Genomic DNA, 18,649 nt, shown 5'->3' on the forward strand with positions numbered 1-18,649 from the left:
CTCCCAAGATTCTTCTTTCTACACATGCATTCCACTTGCACTTATCAATAAATTCCAACCCTTTATATTTTGCTTGCTTTTTAAAAACAATCTTTTCATATTTCTCACCACCTGTTTATATGTGTGAGCTTTGCCCTCTTTCTCGGCTTCCTTTGCTACTTCCAGGCCTTATTTGTGTTATTTGAATTCTTGGTTGTACTAGTGATTGCATGGCATTCCAATGCTAGTTTTACCAAAGCATTTTTGGGCTGTCAGCAACAAATCTGTTATGTGTGTTCATTTGACCTTCAGAGAGAAAGTAAAGGAACACTGGTAATATTGTAATCCGGGATAAAGGTAAGGCTTGAAGCTTCCGATACCAGTCTCCCACGAGGCTCCAAAACAGGCAAAGCATCTCTGTGACTATGAGGATTCCATCATTTAAAGAAATTGTCTTAACTCCTTATTAGCTCATTTTATACATTGCTCCACGTGCAAAGCATCTTTCAGTAATTGAGCAACATGGGGCATATGCTACTCCTTTTTTGAGCATGTACGTTAAAGAGAAGGAAAGTCAGGCTGAGGATACATCAACGAAAGGTGGCACTCATTATTTCATTGCATGAAATTCCCCCATGCGTATCCTTGGATCCATGTTCATATTCCTACTAGTGTGAATACATAAATAAGCGCCAGGAGCCAAAAACCCAGATTTTATTGAAACCACCTTTGGGGAAGAGCAACCTCAGCCATGGCAAAGGGTATCATTGGAGAGCATATCTTTATATATAACCAAACAGGACTAAAGGAAATTGCGATAAAGAGTTCCAACTAAAGTTATGCATCCATGTCTGCATAATATCTATCACATCGGGTTCTTGATGTGCTAGAACAGAATACAACAAGAACACAAAATCCAGCGTAAGCTTGACCTTATTCCTTTTACTATCAGCCCCTCCAAAGAAATACAGGAACCTGAAAGGTTAAGTTGTCTCTTATGCTTCAATTTAGGGCTATTATATAATTGGGAATTGGTCTCGAGTTGCAGCATTTATATCAGAGTTGGCATTCCATTTCTGATGACGTTTGAAACAGTCCAAGTATGCTACACTCCACTATTCACTTAGATGCAACAACTTTCTCAGTTGCAGGTGTTTTAAGGTGGCAATTAAAGTCAATTAAAACGATGCTGACATATACTGTTCTTCATGATATTGTAGTAGCCACCGCTTGATATGAGCGACCTCGACCTGCCGTTGCTCAATAAGCCACTCTGGATCAGATTCTGAAGAGAATCGCAAATCTAAATGATGGGCTCCTGTGAGGAAGGAACAAAGAAAGAGAACAAAAACTATGTTTTAAAACGTGATTTATTTTCTAAACAGACAAAAAGCGACTCATTTAATACAGATAAATACTAAGAAAAGAATGGAAGTACTTTCCCACCTTCACTGGTCACCACCGCCACAATACTGTCAGATATGTCATGTAAGACCCTGCAATCATTAGACAGGTTTAATTTGTATGAACTGGTATGCAAGCTAATTTAAAAACATGTCTTGCAATGTTGAGACTCTCACCCGCCTCCACTCCATGGGTCTAACAAGCCATTCGAAAATACTATGTTGCTCCCAAAGTTTCTCAAAACTTTCTTTATATTCTGCAGGCAGAAGTTTTTCTCAGTTCTGTTGATAGGAATTGAATAGAAAAGGCAATACTAACAAGTAAACTTAACCATACGATAGCTGTACTCAGGATGAATTCTAGAAATGCATTATCCGGGGTGTGTGTGTGTGTGTAGATAGATAGATAGAGAGAGAGAGAGAGAGAGAGAGAGATGAATGGTGTGCGTGTGCGTGCGCACGCACGCGTGTGTGTGTGTGTGTGTCTGAATATACATACATATATGTGTACACACACACACACAGGGAGAGAAGGATCACATTAACCAATCTTCAAACATTCAACACAAAAAGTATGACATGAAAAGTGGGAAAAGGGAGAGAAAGAGCGAAGAGTGTGACAGAGGGAAGTACATGGCCACCAAACTCATCAGTGATCCATCTATGCCTCGGCCTTACGCCAAACAGTTCCAAACACCCATCTTCATATTCTTCCAGGTCAAATGATCCCGGAGGGAACATGCTGTTGTTAGGATTACTACTCATCGGCATAACCATCTCTGTGCATGCCTGTCAAACGGCCATTTGATCACACAGTTGTACTTTAACCCAGAAAGCATGAAGGAACAATGTGCTAGAAGTGCTACACACCTGCCAATTCCAGCCATCCATACCATGAGGGTCATCTTCAATATTGAAACAACTTACTGTTCCCGTGTAATTGTAGAAAACACTAATGCCAGCAAAAATAACAGACAATATATTTGTGCGGTCAGCAGTACTATCCATGGCATTGCAAACCTGCAAAATTGCCCAAAACACAAAAATGATTAGCGATTTGGTTGAAATGCTGAAAGACCAGCTATAAAAGAAGCCTCAAAACAAGAAAGCACAAATAGCTAACGTAAAACATGACTTGCAACATTCTCTCTTAAGAGATCAATCGAGACCCATTTACCTCCTTGATAGGAAAGGCAGGAAGTGGCATGATGAAATCAGCAGCATATGGATAGTTCACCATGGCAAGGTAAGAATATGCTGAGAAAATCCAATCTGCTAATTCAGCTGTAGTGTTGAGCTCTCTGGGATCCATAGCAGATTTCCATCAGGACCATCAGCTTTGCATTTCAACTCTAGTGCACTATCGCAACAAAATTACAAGCGTGAGGGCATACGAATACCTGCACAACTGGAACTTATTGCTTAGATCTTGCAGACCCCCGTCTGCCTGGCCTGCAGCTTCTAATTCATCCCATGATTGTCGTATCACATCAAAGCAAGCACTACTCTCCCGCTGCATGCAACCTCAAACCGCTTCAAAACCCATACATAATAAAACCTGCAATAGAAATTAGCTCAGAGTAAAGTTTATGTCGTCAGAGTAAAGTTTATGTTGTCTTTAATCAATAGTTCAAATGGGAGAGAGAGACAGTCTTATCAAACAGACCCTAAAGAAACCAGATATTTATTAACTTAAAAGAACACAACCTTGAAACTTTCAGATACTATTTTGTAATAAGAATCTGTTGGAACTAAATCTTCAAACTGCAAAATGGGCGCCGAGGAGGCAATTGCTCCTACGGCAACATGTGGATACTTCAAACGCATCCAAGCAGCTAGCACTGGAGAGCCATGGGAAAAGTAAAAGAGTCAAACACCTGCACCTCTGGAAGGAAATATTAAAGCATATTAATTTCTTTGATTCCTTTCTCTTACTTCCACCATAAGAGCCTCCGAACAGCACAACTGGAGCAGCTTCCGCAGACAAGTTGGTCTTGAGCGATCTCAAAAGCGTTACAAAATCAGCTAACGCTTGCTCGGTTGTGAGATAGGCTAACGAATCCGCATCCTTGTAAGCTGCTTCTTGGCTTCCCCAAGGCATGGATTCTCCGTAATACCGATGCTGCCAAAAGTAATGGTGAATGCCAAGTCAAGGGTTTCGAGATCATTAATCTGATTTTATCACTAAACTGTTCAGCCTGCATACCTCCAATGTCCCAAACGAAAATACAATTTCATTCATCCTTCAAGGCCAACCTACGCGAAAACTTTTCTCGATTGCATCCTGGTCTAGGTCTCATCAAGAAAAGAAGCCCAAAACGTGCAGTATGCCAAGCACTTTTTAGAAAGCAAGACCAAAGCAAGAGCAAATCTTGGACACAATGCCTGAGCGGAAATGGGTGCCAACTTTTGGAAGGCGAAAGAGAGATGGACGATGCAAAATTTGAGCTGAAGCGCATGCAGCGTGTGAAGCATCACCGGACATGAAAGGTAAAGAGGCAAAAGCGAACCTCAGGGAAGACCACGAGAGCTCCAAAAGACGGGGCGAGGTCCCAGACGAAGCCGGTATTCTGGGCGAACCAGGCGATGTCACCTTCATTGCCGCAGTAGAAGAAGATAGGCGAGGAACGATTGACCCAATGGGAGGAGGAGATGAGGTAACGCTGTTGGAAGGAGGAATTGGGGAGGGGGAGGAAGGAGAAGTGGTCGAGGCGTTGGGTGAAGTAGAAGGTTTGATAGAGAGGGGAAGGGGAGAGCAGAGAAGGGGAGTAGAGGGTTTTAGAGAGGGTTTTTGGGGAGAAGCTCCTTCTTGTTTTTGTTGTTGTTGTTGTTGCAACATACAATTGCACTTGCGTTTGCAAGCAGAGGAGGAGGAGGAACAAGAAGAGGAGACCTTGGTGCCTTGCCATCACACCCTTCTTCAAAGCCACTACAACAAGAAGAAGAACCTTTTTATATGCATGTTTTAACTTCCCAAGATTCTCCCCCACACAAGAATCTCCGAGTATATACTCAATCTCGAGTTTTTAGCTCCATCCGGACAGTTGGAACTAAGGTAACGCATGTCCGCATGTGCTTGTACATGTGCATGCATGCATGTGCACGTGTGCATACACGCATATGTGGCTCGCACGTGTGTGTGTGTGCGTGCGTGCACGCACGTGCGCGTGCATGTGTGTGCCCACAGAAGCTGCATGTCTATGCACATCGGACTACACAGGCAAGCACGGCCAGGCAGTCAACCGGTAAGCTATCACACGCTGCCACGTGAGCAAACCGGCATTACAGCCCGAATTTCCGATAGGGTCTAGCCAATTCCAGCCAACCAAACTACCCCTGATTCCATTTGCAACCGATAGGCAACATGAATACCGGATTGCAATCTGCGATGCACACGTGCCCAATCTATCTATTTGCCCATGGCCTTAACATACTGGCACCCCGTCAAAGGAGCGACTTGCCACATGCCAAAGAATAATTGAGTCTAACATCCACACCGCCTGGACAAACATGGACAAGCAAGACCCCCCCTACCCAAGCATATTGCCAAGCACTTTCATAAACATCATCATTTATTTGCGATGCAACTAGTCGGGCTTGAACCTGGCACTTTGTGCCACGTAGGCATGAACCTTACTACCCAAATAATAGTGGTGTGTATTGACACCTGCCCACCAGAAGGGAAGAAGTTGAGGCTTTGGGGCAGGCAAGGGCTTGGTGTGTAGACAACCTAATTCTATAGGAGTCACCCTGGCCCATCTTTTTGGGAACCTAGGAGGAGGAGAAGACGTTTCCATCACACGTTCTAAACTCCCAGAATTCACTCACTCCTCCCTTGCGCCAAAAGATGAATGCACCTGGAAAATTCCCAAGATTCTCCACCCTCCAGCTTTGCAAATCGTTGCTTAACCAACAATGCATCAACTACTTCCATGACTTTGGCCTACTAGTTTGGGCACTCGGTCTCCCATGCTCTGGTGGTCATGAGTTTAAACTCGTAGGCAAGATCGAGGCTTCATTAAAGTTCTAGCAAGCACCCATAGTTGCCCTTGGGGTTCTATATGAGGGGAAACACGCTTGGGCTTGTTAAAAGGTATCCTTTAGAGGGGAACCTTGAGAATTCTAAGCTTCGGGTCCTTAAGAGTTCTAAGAAACTCCTTTCGAAGGGAGGAGTTCCTTTGGAGGACATCATATGGAGTTAATTGGATTCATTTTGATTCCTTGCAAACATTAATAATTCAAAGGAGTTCCTTTCGAGGAGGTCATTCAGACTTCTAAGGAGTTTCTTTGGATGAGGTCATTGGGATGTTCGAAGGGATTCCTTTGGAGAGGGTTCCTTGGGATGAGGTCATTGGAGGTCATGGGAAGAATGACAGGAGGAGATCATTGGGAGTTTTGAAGAGTTCCTTGCTTTCAAGGAGGTATACTAGATTTCCTTGAGGTCCTTATTAGGGAGAAAATTCTTGTTCCTTAGTGAAAGTTCCTTGTTATCAACGATTATCAAGAGTTTTTCGAGAGGAGTTTTTGGGCATTTGTGGAAAATAGAGTTGCGCCTTGTAGTTTGAATTCTTTACTATTCTACATTCATGTTTGCAAGCGTGCATATGTGCATGGATGCACGGCATGTGCGCATGCTTGTACTTTTCTACATGCATATGTGCACGTGTGCATGCGTGCATGGATGCATACCCATGCATGCCTGCAAATACATGTGCACATGCATGTGGTGTACACATGCACATGTGTGCATATATGCATATGTGCATACCTTCACGTCTGCATACTGCACAGGTGTGTAGGGGTGGGGGGTTTTATGTGCATGTGAATGCGCATGCATGTGCTTGTACATGTGTGTGTGCATGTGCACGTGCATATGTGTATATGGAGGCATGTGCACGTGCATATGTGTGCATGCATGCATGTGCATGTGCACATGTGTGTATGCATGCATGTGCACGTGCACGTGTGCATACATGCATATGTGGCTCGCACACACACACGTGTGTGTGTGTGTGTGCACGCGTGCATGTGTGCGTGTGCGCATGCGTGTGTGCATGTGCGTGTGCGTGCGTGCATGCATGCGTGTGTGTGTGTGTGTGTGTGTGTGTGTGTGTGTGAGAGAGAGAGAGAGAGATTGGATGGGTGCACATAGACTACAAAGAGCCCTTCCTATAAACATGAGTGTGAGTACACCTCCCTACATGCCATGTACCACAAACCCCTAAATAAAATATAGCATTGACATACCCAAAATGTAGACTATGCAAGGAGCATGGAAACACAATTTTTACATGCGAAGTGGTCAATCCATAAAGTACTCGGAAGAGAGAGGGAGATATATTTTTAAAAATCCAACTATAGATAGGGGGTTTTAAGTCAAATATTATAAGAGATTAAACAAAAACTTTTGAAAAGAAAGACACATTCAAAATGCTTTGCTTAAAGATTGAGTTTGGTACTTGCCACCATCTAACAAAAACTGAAAAAGTGAGTTTTTGATGTAAACATAGATAGCATGCACTACCACCACCTTCACAAGTTGTTAGTGATCTCAATAAAGACATCCAATTATCCAAAACAACAAGGTTACATTTGAAATGGGAATATTACTAATATCATCATTTGTAGATTTTGGAAGGTTTCCTAAAAAAACAAGAAAATTCTTGGGATTTTGCAAAAAAATGTCCAACAGGAAAAACTATATTTCATGTTTGAAATATAAGATTAGATAATCACTTTCTTGTTGCCAAAATTTAAAAGAGTACCAAAGAAAATGTGTATATTCCTATATAGGTGAAAGACTAGGAAAATAAGAAAGTTAACCTCTTACCTTTGCCATATCCATAAGGGTCCTAACAAGCAACATGAAAGGGTGCTACTATTGTGGAAAATTCAAGAGTACTCAACAATGATGCACCCTCGGTGGCTCTTTTTCCATGAGAGGGTGTAACAACTAAGATGTGACGGAATGAGACTACAATTTGTCATTGTCAATACAAACTGAATTAAACTTAGTTCCCACATGAAATTTAAAGAGAGAAAGTTCATCTTTTATCAACAAAGATAAATTTGTTAAATGCTAAACTGTTTTCCTAAAAATGCAAAATAATAATCATTCTTAACTTCACATGATGCCATTTACAAAATAAGAAACTCATTCTATTTCTATAAATATGCATTTTTGTGTACCTACCTCCATAGCATTGTTATGCACCAAAGCATTTTCCAATCCCAAAATGATACTTTATGTGTGCCTATATTTCCATTTTCAAACCCCAAATCCTTGTTTCTTTGAACCTCCTCAACTTCAACCTCAATTCTCATATCTTATCACGACTCCATTTGAGGGTGTCAACAACAAGAAGCAAAAATGACCTCACCACATGGAATTTTTAAATGAGTATGTTGCAATGCATCAATATAATGACAACAAGAACATTAAACATTGACAAAAGGGAAAAGCATATTGACTTCGTGAAGTGTTGGAAAACCCTATCCAATGGATCCAGTGATATGTGCACTACTCACATTTGATAATATATCAAGTTGGTTCCATACTTAGGGGATGCTCTCCGATTATTGATTGGTTATTGCAATCAAATTAGATTCAATGATCTGCATGACCACTTTCTCATACTTATAGCTTGTATAACGAAAGAAGCATTTGGGAAGCTACAAGCTTGTGTGAAAATTTTGTGACAAGCTTACTAAGGAAGAAAGACACTTTTGTAATTTTATTTATCTGGGATGATAATATATGATAGCACCATCATCCACAATCGTAGATATAGGTTGTATATTATAAGATGTTTTTGTTCTTAAATGGAACTTAGTGGCACATATGGTTGATGTGCCAACTTTGAAAGACCAAGAGATAGAGGTGAGACTATGAGTCACGAAGAGGACATTCACTAGGAGAGGGTAGAGGAGGTCACATTATAAACATGCAACATGGCACATTTACGAGGTGAGGGGGTCACATTATAAACATGTAGCATAACACCCTAATGGAGGAGTATTTTTCCTAATTGGTGAACTTATATACCATTTACATATTTATTTTAAAATATTGATCCAATGTAAGTACGTATAAAAAGGGGATCTTTGATTTAATATCTAAACTTGTGTAAATATGGAAGAAATTGAATAACAATGAAGAAAAAATAAAGGTTTTGAATACATGTTTGCTTACATGTGTTGAACGGGTGTCTAAATATTGACCCCTCTATGCCCACCAACCCAGCCCCCCAAAGGAGCACATTTATGCAGATGGAAGGCATCATGCACAAGGTAGCTTAATGAGGTTGATAGTAGCTCCAAAACATACACAAAACAAATTGTGAGTAGTAAGAGTAATATGGGGGTGAGATGGACGATATATATCATGGTATAAGTAGTTATATACTCATTGCTCCATACACTTCTTCTGTTTTGTAAATTTACACTCTCCAACACACCAAATGCCAAAATTTAACAATCAAAGAGATCACAATTTCCTCCATGCCATTCTCTCTTGTAGAGCACTAAATGACTATGATGAGATCCATTGTCCTTTCAAAACACTACCAGCAAGTCTTCGCTACAAAGTAGTAGATGATGAGCGATGGCTATATGTGTGACACATAAGTCCTTGTGGAAGACCTATATTTCAAGGTGCATGCATGGATGAAGCTAAAGAATGGAACTAGTAGGAATGATCAAAATTGAAAGGAAGAAGGGAATGAGGAAGAGTATGATGATAAAAATGAGAAGAAGAAGGGAATGGCACTAAAGAAGACATCAATCACTATGAAACTCATATAGGAAAAGAAAGATTAGTGAAGGAAGGATTGATTTTTAGAATCCCCTCTCTACATGAAGACAAGCAAGGAAAGCATGTGTCCAAGGATCCCCTTAATGGCCAAGGTTAGTAGTTAGTAGGGAGGATGGCCTCATTAAGACCACGACTAGCAAGATTTTAGATTACCTCAAGGTTTAGGGAGAAATAGGGAATCAACCATTGGGCTAAGGAGACTCTTGATTCCTTGACAAAGACCATTTTGAGATCCAAGAAGGTGGCACCTTTGGATACACAAGGGAGGTTACTCTCTCTCTATACACACACACAGAAGCACGCACACACACACACACATGCACACGCACATGCACACGCACACGCACACGCACACCCACACCCACACGCACATGCACATGCACACACAAGTGCAAGTGCATGTACACATGCCTGCACATGCACACACACACCCACATGCACATACACACATGCACGATGTAATGTGCACATACATGCACACACACACGCACGCACATGCACACACATACACACACACACACACACACACACACACATTTTTGTGAAACCACTTATTCAATTAATTAATTATATTCGCCAAAACCAAGTGTGGCATCTGAAGCCATGGGAAAACATTTCCAAAAGATGCAGAGAACTATTACCCAGATGATAGGCATCATATAGGGATGTATGCAAAGAGCGCTTGAAGAATGCAAAAGTATCTAAAGGGGAATGAGAAATCATACAATAGTTTCTATCTTGCCAGATGGTATAGTATGCAGTAAATCTAACCCACAAGAAGAAAGGACTGTAGTCATTGAGAGAGGAATGGAATCTCCAAAAAATCCAAAAGTGTTTGGAAAATCTATGCAAAGGGAAGCGGATATCCCAAGTATCATACTATTTGTCCTGACCGGGCCTTAGTAGCTCATGCCGATCTTTGGTAGTCACAAGAAAAAATTTTGACTTTTCAAAATTAATATGTAGGCTAGCAGCCATTCCATATAATTCCAAAGTCTCCAGGATGGAATGTGTGCCCGATGATTGCACAGAAAAAAGAAAGTGTCATCTACATATGCTCGAGCCACAAAATGTTGCCCATTTGTTAGTTAAATCCCATGTAATTTGTCCTCATTTGTGAGTTTGTCCATGTATAACAACAACACACACACACACACACACGCACACAATAATTTTGATCAGTAAAAGTATCTCACACACACAGACACTTATTTATTTACATACACACACTTTTTTTAAATAGTGTTTATAGTGCTTCCTCAACATTGAACATGATTATAACATAATCTTGCAAGTGCACATTGGTAATAGTGTTCTATATTCTATGAGATGAGCTTAAATAGAAATACTTTCGCTATCGACAACAGGTACTATATAGTTGAAGTGCATCACTTGAGAAAAACATAACCTCACTATATATATGTATCACCATAATTTTGAAGATGATTCCTCGTAAGTCCACATTAGTGATAGTGTTATTTATTCTCATGAGATGAGCTTGCATAGAAATGCTTTGGCTACCAACAAGTAGCATCATATAGTTGAAGTGCATCATTCAATAAAAACTTCAACATCGAACATGATCATAGCATGTTATTAAAAGTCTACTTTGGTAAAAGTTGTCTATATATTTTCATCAAAAGAACTTGCATAGAAAACATTTGATCTTTTTGTCCCAATATATAGATAGAGTTCTAACATGCTCCTATTATGAGCAACCTTGCTCTAAATCTAGTGCAAAAAATTAGCAAAAATTCCATTAAATTCACATTTTGATGCATGAAGTTTTACTAAATTGTCCAAAAAATCATGATAATCATCTAACGCAAATGTAACTATGATGTTCTCACACCTAGTTTGTTTGGATGGTGACATGTAAGTGGACCCTGGACTACCTGAGGATTCAACATCTTTTTTGAATATTGTGTTTGTCAAACTCAATATTATTACAAATACTTAATTTTAGTGGAAATTTTTACAAACTCTAGTTGCTGCATTTTTAAACTTAGATGTCTAAAATATTTTTTCCTTATGTTTCCCTTTTTTTTACTTTTAATCCAATTGATGGAATTAATTTGTATGGCTCAATTATTGATGAGAAGTTTTAATCTAAACACACACTTTGATTTCCCAACTAGCCTTTGGTTGCGCTAGTGCCATACAATTAATTTATATCCATTGGATAATTCCTTAGCATGGATAATCCCTAGTCTTTTTGTGATCCACCTTGTTTTTTACTAACTTTCATGTCTATTTTGCAGAAGTGGTTTATGTATTTACTATTGGTATCATTTTTACATTTTGACACTTATCATACAAATCCAAATTTATTCACTTATTATTACTACGTGGGGAGTAAGCTCCACTTGGTGGGCTTAGTCCCCACCATGTGGTCTTACCCTCTGAGTTAGGGGTGGGCAACACACACACACACACACACACACATCCCCAACTATAGATTATTCTTTTATGTACCCCCTATGAAATCTCCCCTTTACACTCTCTTTTTAACCACCCCACACACCAAGCACACTAATCCTCCCATACCTCCTTTAATCCCTTCTCAACCCATGCACTCATTCGCTCCTTACTCCACTTTTGACTTAAACTCCACTTGTGACTTAACATTTTTTAAATTATCTAAGAATCCATATGGTTGTCTACATTCCTAGATAAAGTGATAATAAGATGGGGAAAACAAGCATTACTTGTCTACTCAAACGTAACTATGATGTTCTAACACCTAGTTTGTTTGGATGCTGGTAGGTAAGTGGACCTTGACCTTGGAACTTGGACTACCTAAGGATTTGATATCTTTTTTCAATATTGTGTTTGTCAAATTCAATATTATTACACATTATTAATTTTGGTGGACATTATTGCAAACTCTAGCTATTGCATTTTTCAACTTAGATGTCTCAAATATTTTTTCCTTATGTTTCCCTTTTTAAACTTTTTATCCAATTGATAAAATTAATTGTATGGCTCAATTATTCATGGGACTTTCTACACACACACACACACACACACATGCATGCACGCACGCACGTACATGCAAAAGCCAAGATCAAAATTGAAAAGACATACCAGGCTACTACTAACTTCAAAATGGTATTTACAAAAAAAGGTAGAGGCTACAATATAATTATAAATGACCACGACCATTGTGTGTCATGGGTTATCATGGAACAGACTCTACCCTAGGAAATTTTGCAAAGTTCAATGAACTTTCATGCTTACTACATCAATGATGGATAAATTACTCATGACATCCATCCTGACTAAATTCTTGTTGTTTATTACACAAAACGATTAAGGTGAATCACATATCGACTCCAAATTTAATGAGCATACATCTACAAAACAACCACAGTACTAATACACAGAATGCAGTTAGGATTTCTTATGATTGTGTCTCTTTGCATGTGGATTGAGTTCTTTTTCCTCTTAATTTGGGTTTAATCTCTTTATGTCTTTTGTGTGTGTGTGTGCATGCGTGCGTGTTGTCTGTGCATGTATGACTACATATTTGATTTCAGTATACTAGTCTGTCGGTTTAAACAGTCCCATGAAATCCAAGCCCCACTTTGGGAAAGGTTCCAATGGAAGAATTGAATTCAAAAGCATCCTATCTACATTTATTGGATGACCGTCCCTCTAACAGTACCAACATCGCTTTGTGAATTCATGTGCACTCTGATAACTGTTGGCCCCCACAAGCCTTCCTAGAAGATTTTTTTTCACTGTATCTCTCCTGCAAAATGACCACCAGATACCCCTTGATGCATTGTAGTATGTTCATGCACTAGAACACATCTTAGTAACACCTTATGTGCTCCTCGATGATATAACATACCGGAGATTACCACAAATGGTCGGCTCTTTAGTGTCATCCTCTTCTTCTGATCCTATGACATTTCTTTCAGGAAAACCCCATCCATGAAAAACTATATCATCTTGTCATACCAAATTCCAATACATACCCCACATAGGCTCTACTGCAAACAACTCTATGTCTGGTAAAGCATCCGGGATGCCTTCCAAAGGTACCTCACCTAATTCCAACCTCCTCAGGTAATCCACCACTAAGTGCTGGCTTCCTAGTGTATGTACTATCATGTAGTTAAAGTATTGCAAAAGGAGTATCAATTGTGCCAATCTCCCGGTTGGTTGCACCTTGTTTACCAAATAAAACAATGCCTGATGATCTACATGGAATATGATCTTATTTCCCAATAGGTAATGATGAAATTTGCCCAGATAATAAATTATTCCAAGACCTCTCTCCATGACTGAATAGTTCCTTTCTGCATGTGAGTGTCCAACTTGCGTAGTACACTGGCAGCAAAGACCATCCCTTGCATCGTTTCTGCATCAAGACTAAGTCGATGGCAATGTCGGATGCATCCACAAACACATGAAAGTCCAAACTCTAATCTGATGACTGTAGTATCAAAGCAACTACCAGGATCTTATTCAGCAACCGGAATCCTTTCTCCCGCTCTAGCCCCCAAATAAATGGAGCATCCTTCTTGGTTATCTTGGTGAGAGGGTGGCAAACATACGATAGATATTGTAGAAACCAATTATGCCACTTCACCTGACCCACAAATATCTGTAACTCCTTAAAATTCCATGGGACCTTGGCCTTCTGGATGGCTTCCACTTTCTTGGGATCTATTGCCATTCCCTCTTTCAAATTAATGTTACCTAGTAACACTCCTCTCTTTACTGCAAACACACACTTTGTTGGTTTAAGCTTAACTTGGCACTTTTGCACTTCTCAAAGCACAACCGCAACTGATCTAGGTGCTCATCTTTCTTTTCAAACACGTTGAAGTCTAGGATTACCTGCATGAATGTGGTTAGATACGGCTCAAAGACCTTGTGGATCCATGAATGGAACATTGGTGGCACATTCTTCAATCCAAATGTCATGACGTTGCTGGCACACACTCCCCATTTTGTGACGCACTATTTTTTCTTTATCTTCCTCAACCATCTGTATTTTATTTTACCTGTTGAAGCCATCCAAAAAACTATACATTTGATGCCGAGTTACCATATCCAGCAGTGTATCACAAAAAGGTAAGGAAATGGATCCGTGATCATCGTTGCATTTAGCTTCCTATAATCCACATAGATCTGGAGCTTCCCATTTCTCTTTGGCACAATTACAATTGGTGATAGCCATGTGACTTTATCTGTCAAGTAAATGTATCCTACTCTCAACAACTTGTGTATCTCCTTCTTCACCTGCTTTGTGTAATTTGGGTTCATTCAATGTCATTTGCTAAATTACAGCCTTGGTTTCTTTTTTCAGGTTGATATGGTGAACATAGAGAGCCGGATCTACTCCCCTCATATCTGTGTACTCCCATGCAAAAACATCCTTATATTCTTGCAAAAACTTCACCAATTCTTGTCTAAATGCTCCATTAGCAAATATGCTCACCTTAATTGGTTTTGGTTCAGCCTCTGTTCCCAGGCTGAACTCTTCCAAGTCATCTTCTTTCACCCTCGATGTTCTCCACATATGATCTTCATATGCCGATTCAGCCTTCAAGATTAATTCCTCTCCATATTTCTAGTATAGTGTGATCTCCCCCTCATCTGGTTTGGCCTCTGATATGGTAGGCTGGTCCTCTTTTGATTCAAACCCCTCATCACGTGCTGGATCTTCCACTGTAACTATGCAGTTTCACCTTGCTGCTATGCTAGATGATTGCTTCCATGTCTATCTTGAACAGTGGGACCACTGATGGATTGGCATCTAGGAACTTTTGCTCCTCCTCCTCATCTAGCTCTATTCCCATATTCACCCCTCTAATATGGCATGTGTATCAACTGATTCCGTATTATTTTTGTTGGCTGAATTCTCCTTTGTTCCTGCCATGCAAACCTGAAATGGGTTAGGGTTCCGATCCAAAAAGTCCCAACTTCTTGAACATTTATTGTGGGTAGAATGTTGACCCCGCATCCCATCTAGCAATACATCCATCAGATTCTAACCCTGGTATTGAAATTTTACTACTGGCACCAGATAATCTACATCCTCGGGTTTTGTCTAGCATATAATTGGTGCTTCCTTCCCTAATCAACTTGGTGGTATAAATTCTTGAGGTTGGAACTCTGGGTGGGGCTAGATCAGATCTACTTCCAACCCCTTCCTTACTTCTAGGACCGTCCATAATAGGTGCTCCACTAGAATCTTTACTTCCACCTTCTTAAGGGCTATCAACAATCCTTCCAAAAAATTCTCCAATTTGATAGTTTTGTCCTGATTCCGAACTATAGGGTTTACTTATGTCTCCTTCTCCGGATTTATACTAGCTACAAGAGAAGAGCATCTAGGTTCCCATTCTAATGTGATTGATTGTTGTTCCACTTGCATTTTCTCAATTTGCTTTAATGTCGCCATCCAGACCTCCTCTTGGTCCTTCCACTTTAGATGTTTCTCCTTCTTTGGTTGCACTTCCTTTGTAGGTTCTTGAACTAGACCCTTGGATCATGTTACAACATACACATTGATCTTCTCTTGCTCCTTCTGTGGAAATCCTCCCTGCTTCATGCATGTTGAACAGTCGCACTACTACCATTTGTAAACCTGTGTTGTGGATTTCATCCGATGCACGGAGGTATCCCTCAATTCTTCAATCAGTACTACATTTGTATGTGCTGGTGGTTGGTCCTATTGAGGTGGTCCCCACCTTGGTGGCTAATGTGTAATATCCAAACCTTGCTCTATTCTATGTTTGCACCACAATGGGCAGTACGGGCCTTGTATGTGTGCTTCTCCAAATAGTACCTACAATCTTTATCTATGCCAAAATTTTGTTGGTCCTAGACCATTTGTGGGTTCCAATTCCCCCTCTAGCTCCAGTTGCCTCTTTGATTCCAATTATTACTTTGCTGAATCTGGTTCACATTCTACGCCACTACTAGGTCGATGGTCATTTGATTAGCACCGATTGCTGATGGTTGGGGTACCTGTTGTGTTGGATTCATTTGAGTGTTGGGGTTAAACCAATAGACCCAAGTTGAGTGATTCTTTGTGTAGATCTCACACTTTGGTGGAGCCGTTGACTTCAGTGCTCCGAAACCCTTTAGTTTCTCATCCAAGAGTTTCTCTATATCACTTGTTTTCTTTTTTGATTTCTTATCCTTTCTTGAGTTCTTTGTCTCTTTCTTGCTAGACTTCTTTTTCTTATGTTTCTGCATCTATTTGGATTTTTTGTCCTCATCCTCTGAATCCTCACTCCCAGATTTTGTATCCTCGTCCGTATTAATTCCAAATTCATTTGTGTCAGAATCAGACTCACTGGCTGAATCGTCATGCTTGGATAGACTTTTAAACGATCTGCATCTCTGTTCCACTCTTTTAGCTACGTCCATTAAATCATTGAAGCCATTAATTCCGTGGATTTCCAATCCACTTACTACACTACGTATCTCTTGTCTCAATTCTTTGCAGAAATATTCCGCCAATGTCTTAGTTGTGGGTCTTTCCGTTGCATCCAACTTGGCATTGAGGTTCCAGAATTTGTATGTGTAATCTTCCACCATCAATGTCTTCTGTCAAAGGTCTTGTATTTTTTTGCGAATGTCATTTGGGATTTTCTATTTATAGAATTTATGCAAGAAAGCTGTCTTCAGTTCTAGATAATCCATGAATTGTGCGAGGCCATGTGGGGCTAAACTAGCTCATCACCCTACCACTCAAGGTACCTGCAAACTGTTGTAATTTTTATAGATCCCCAAACATTGTGTTGAAACTTCTCGCCCACCATCGAGTCTCAAATTGTGCTACGAGACTATCAGGGTCATCATTTTTTTGACCCCTAAACTCTACAAACTTACAATTCAAACTTGTTGCATTCAGATTCATTAGGTTAGCCAGTGGAATCAGTGGCATCACTGGTACTATTAGCACTTGTGGCACTACTGCCACTATTGGCACTCGTGGCTTTGTTGGAACTACTGGCATTGTTGGCACTACTAGTGCTTGTGGCATTGCTAGCACTACTGGCACTTGTGGCTAGATTATTGGATTAACCATTCTTGTTCTCTTTATGTAAGCTTCCATATTATATGGAGCAAGTGAGTTTTCCCACCTCACTAGGACTACTAGTACCTGATTAAAAAATGGTAGTGGGAAAAACCGACTTACCAAAATCTTTCTACTCGTAGAGAGATGAGGGGATGCATATCACAATGGAAGAATGGGAGTATGCTAGGGGATGCATGAGCAAGGTCGGTGTCCGAATTGAATAAATTCACAACATTTGAAGTGAAGTACTTAAATGGGTTCAATGTGGTGCTATGTCTTGCTAAGTCTTTTGGTATTGCATATGCTAGCTTTTAAACTAACCTCTCCTTTCTCCTTTGTTTGGTTTGATCTAGGGAGGGTGATATTGGTTCGATCTGGTTCTGATGGTTGCTTTGGTTGATACTGGATTTAGATACCATGGATTACTGTGAGTGCTGCTAAACTGTTGATCATCATTGGATTCTTTGGCAGCTTCCTCGGTTATGGTTTCCAATCCCTCTGCTACTACTCGCGTATGAATTTCCTCATCTTCAAATTTTGTGCTCGGATTTCTTCGTCCAGTCCCTCTGACTTTAAGTGGGTTGTACCGTAAGCGACAGTTGTTTTGCCACTAAGCCAATGTCATAGTTCTAATTACCAAAACCACATAGCACTGCAACTGTTCATCTAGAAAAGCTATACCAACATCATCTTGAGTTGCCATTGGGACATTATCATCTACCCCAGAGGGCTCTGCTCTTACTGTTGTTTCAATAGTATGTGGTTCTGCATCCAACTCTTGCAATTGCTACTATCTCATAGCCACATATGAGATGCAAATGATCTGTGAAATTTGACATGCAGACCATCACCCATTACTTTCCATTCCATCCATATTCTGAACTTCCTTTCACAGATGCTTCTCATGCTTCTCGTATCAAATCTTCATCAATTCCGTAGTAGAAATCATTCTGCCACAAAACTATGCCTATTATCCTTCCTCATCCACTTCGAACGTTTCTTTCTTTGGCAACTATAGTCTTGGAGTTGGCAGGGTACATGTATAGCAAGATTCCTAGTGTTTTGGGGTTCATCTGAAACCTGCAAAAGTAATAAAACTCAAAGCACAATGCACAATTCATATACAAAATGCAAGACTTCATGATGGACAATGTAGAGAGTATATTATTGAAATCAGGAACTCACAACACCATTTGAACTGCTCAAAATAGATCAATAGATATAGAAGGAGTAATATCCATTTCAGAATGCAAAATGCTTATAATAGTAGATCCAAAAACTCTCTCCACACTCTCTTATCTTGGAACATCACATTCTAGCTCTCATACATTTCCAAGCATGGATTGAAGAGGTATATGACAGATGGTGACCCTTCATATCTATAAGCATTAAACTATGCTAGAA

General features: G+C 40.1%; 1 protein-coding gene across 1 annotated transcript; it reads right to left on the minus strand.

Annotated features, from left to right (window-relative positions):
- Positions 1-706: 706 nt before the first annotated feature.
- Positions 707-4,302, minus strand: LOC147887178 (uncharacterized). Its single transcript, XM_087394199.1, has 10 exons — positions 3,893-4,302; positions 3,318-3,504; positions 3,090-3,223; positions 2,783-2,895; positions 2,560-2,683; positions 2,253-2,402; positions 2,016-2,171; positions 1,560-1,639; positions 1,426-1,475; positions 707-1,297 (listed from the first exon to the last, which is right to left on the minus strand). Exons 1-10 carry the CDS (start codon positions 4,289-4,291, stop codon positions 1,158-1,160), a joined length of 1,533 nt encoding a protein of 510 aa, XP_087250325.1. The 5' UTR covers positions 4,292-4,302; the 3' UTR covers positions 707-1,157.
- Between the last annotated feature and the right edge of the window lie 14,347 nt (positions 4,303-18,649).

The sequence above is a fragment of the Dipteris shenzhenensis genome, chromosome 23 (assembly GCF_047967505.1).
Source record: "Dipteris shenzhenensis isolate YYH24624 ecotype China chromosome 23, Dip_SZ_1.0, whole genome shotgun sequence".
Lineage (NCBI taxonomy): Eukaryota > Viridiplantae > Streptophyta > Polypodiopsida > Gleicheniales > Dipteridaceae > Dipteris > Dipteris shenzhenensis.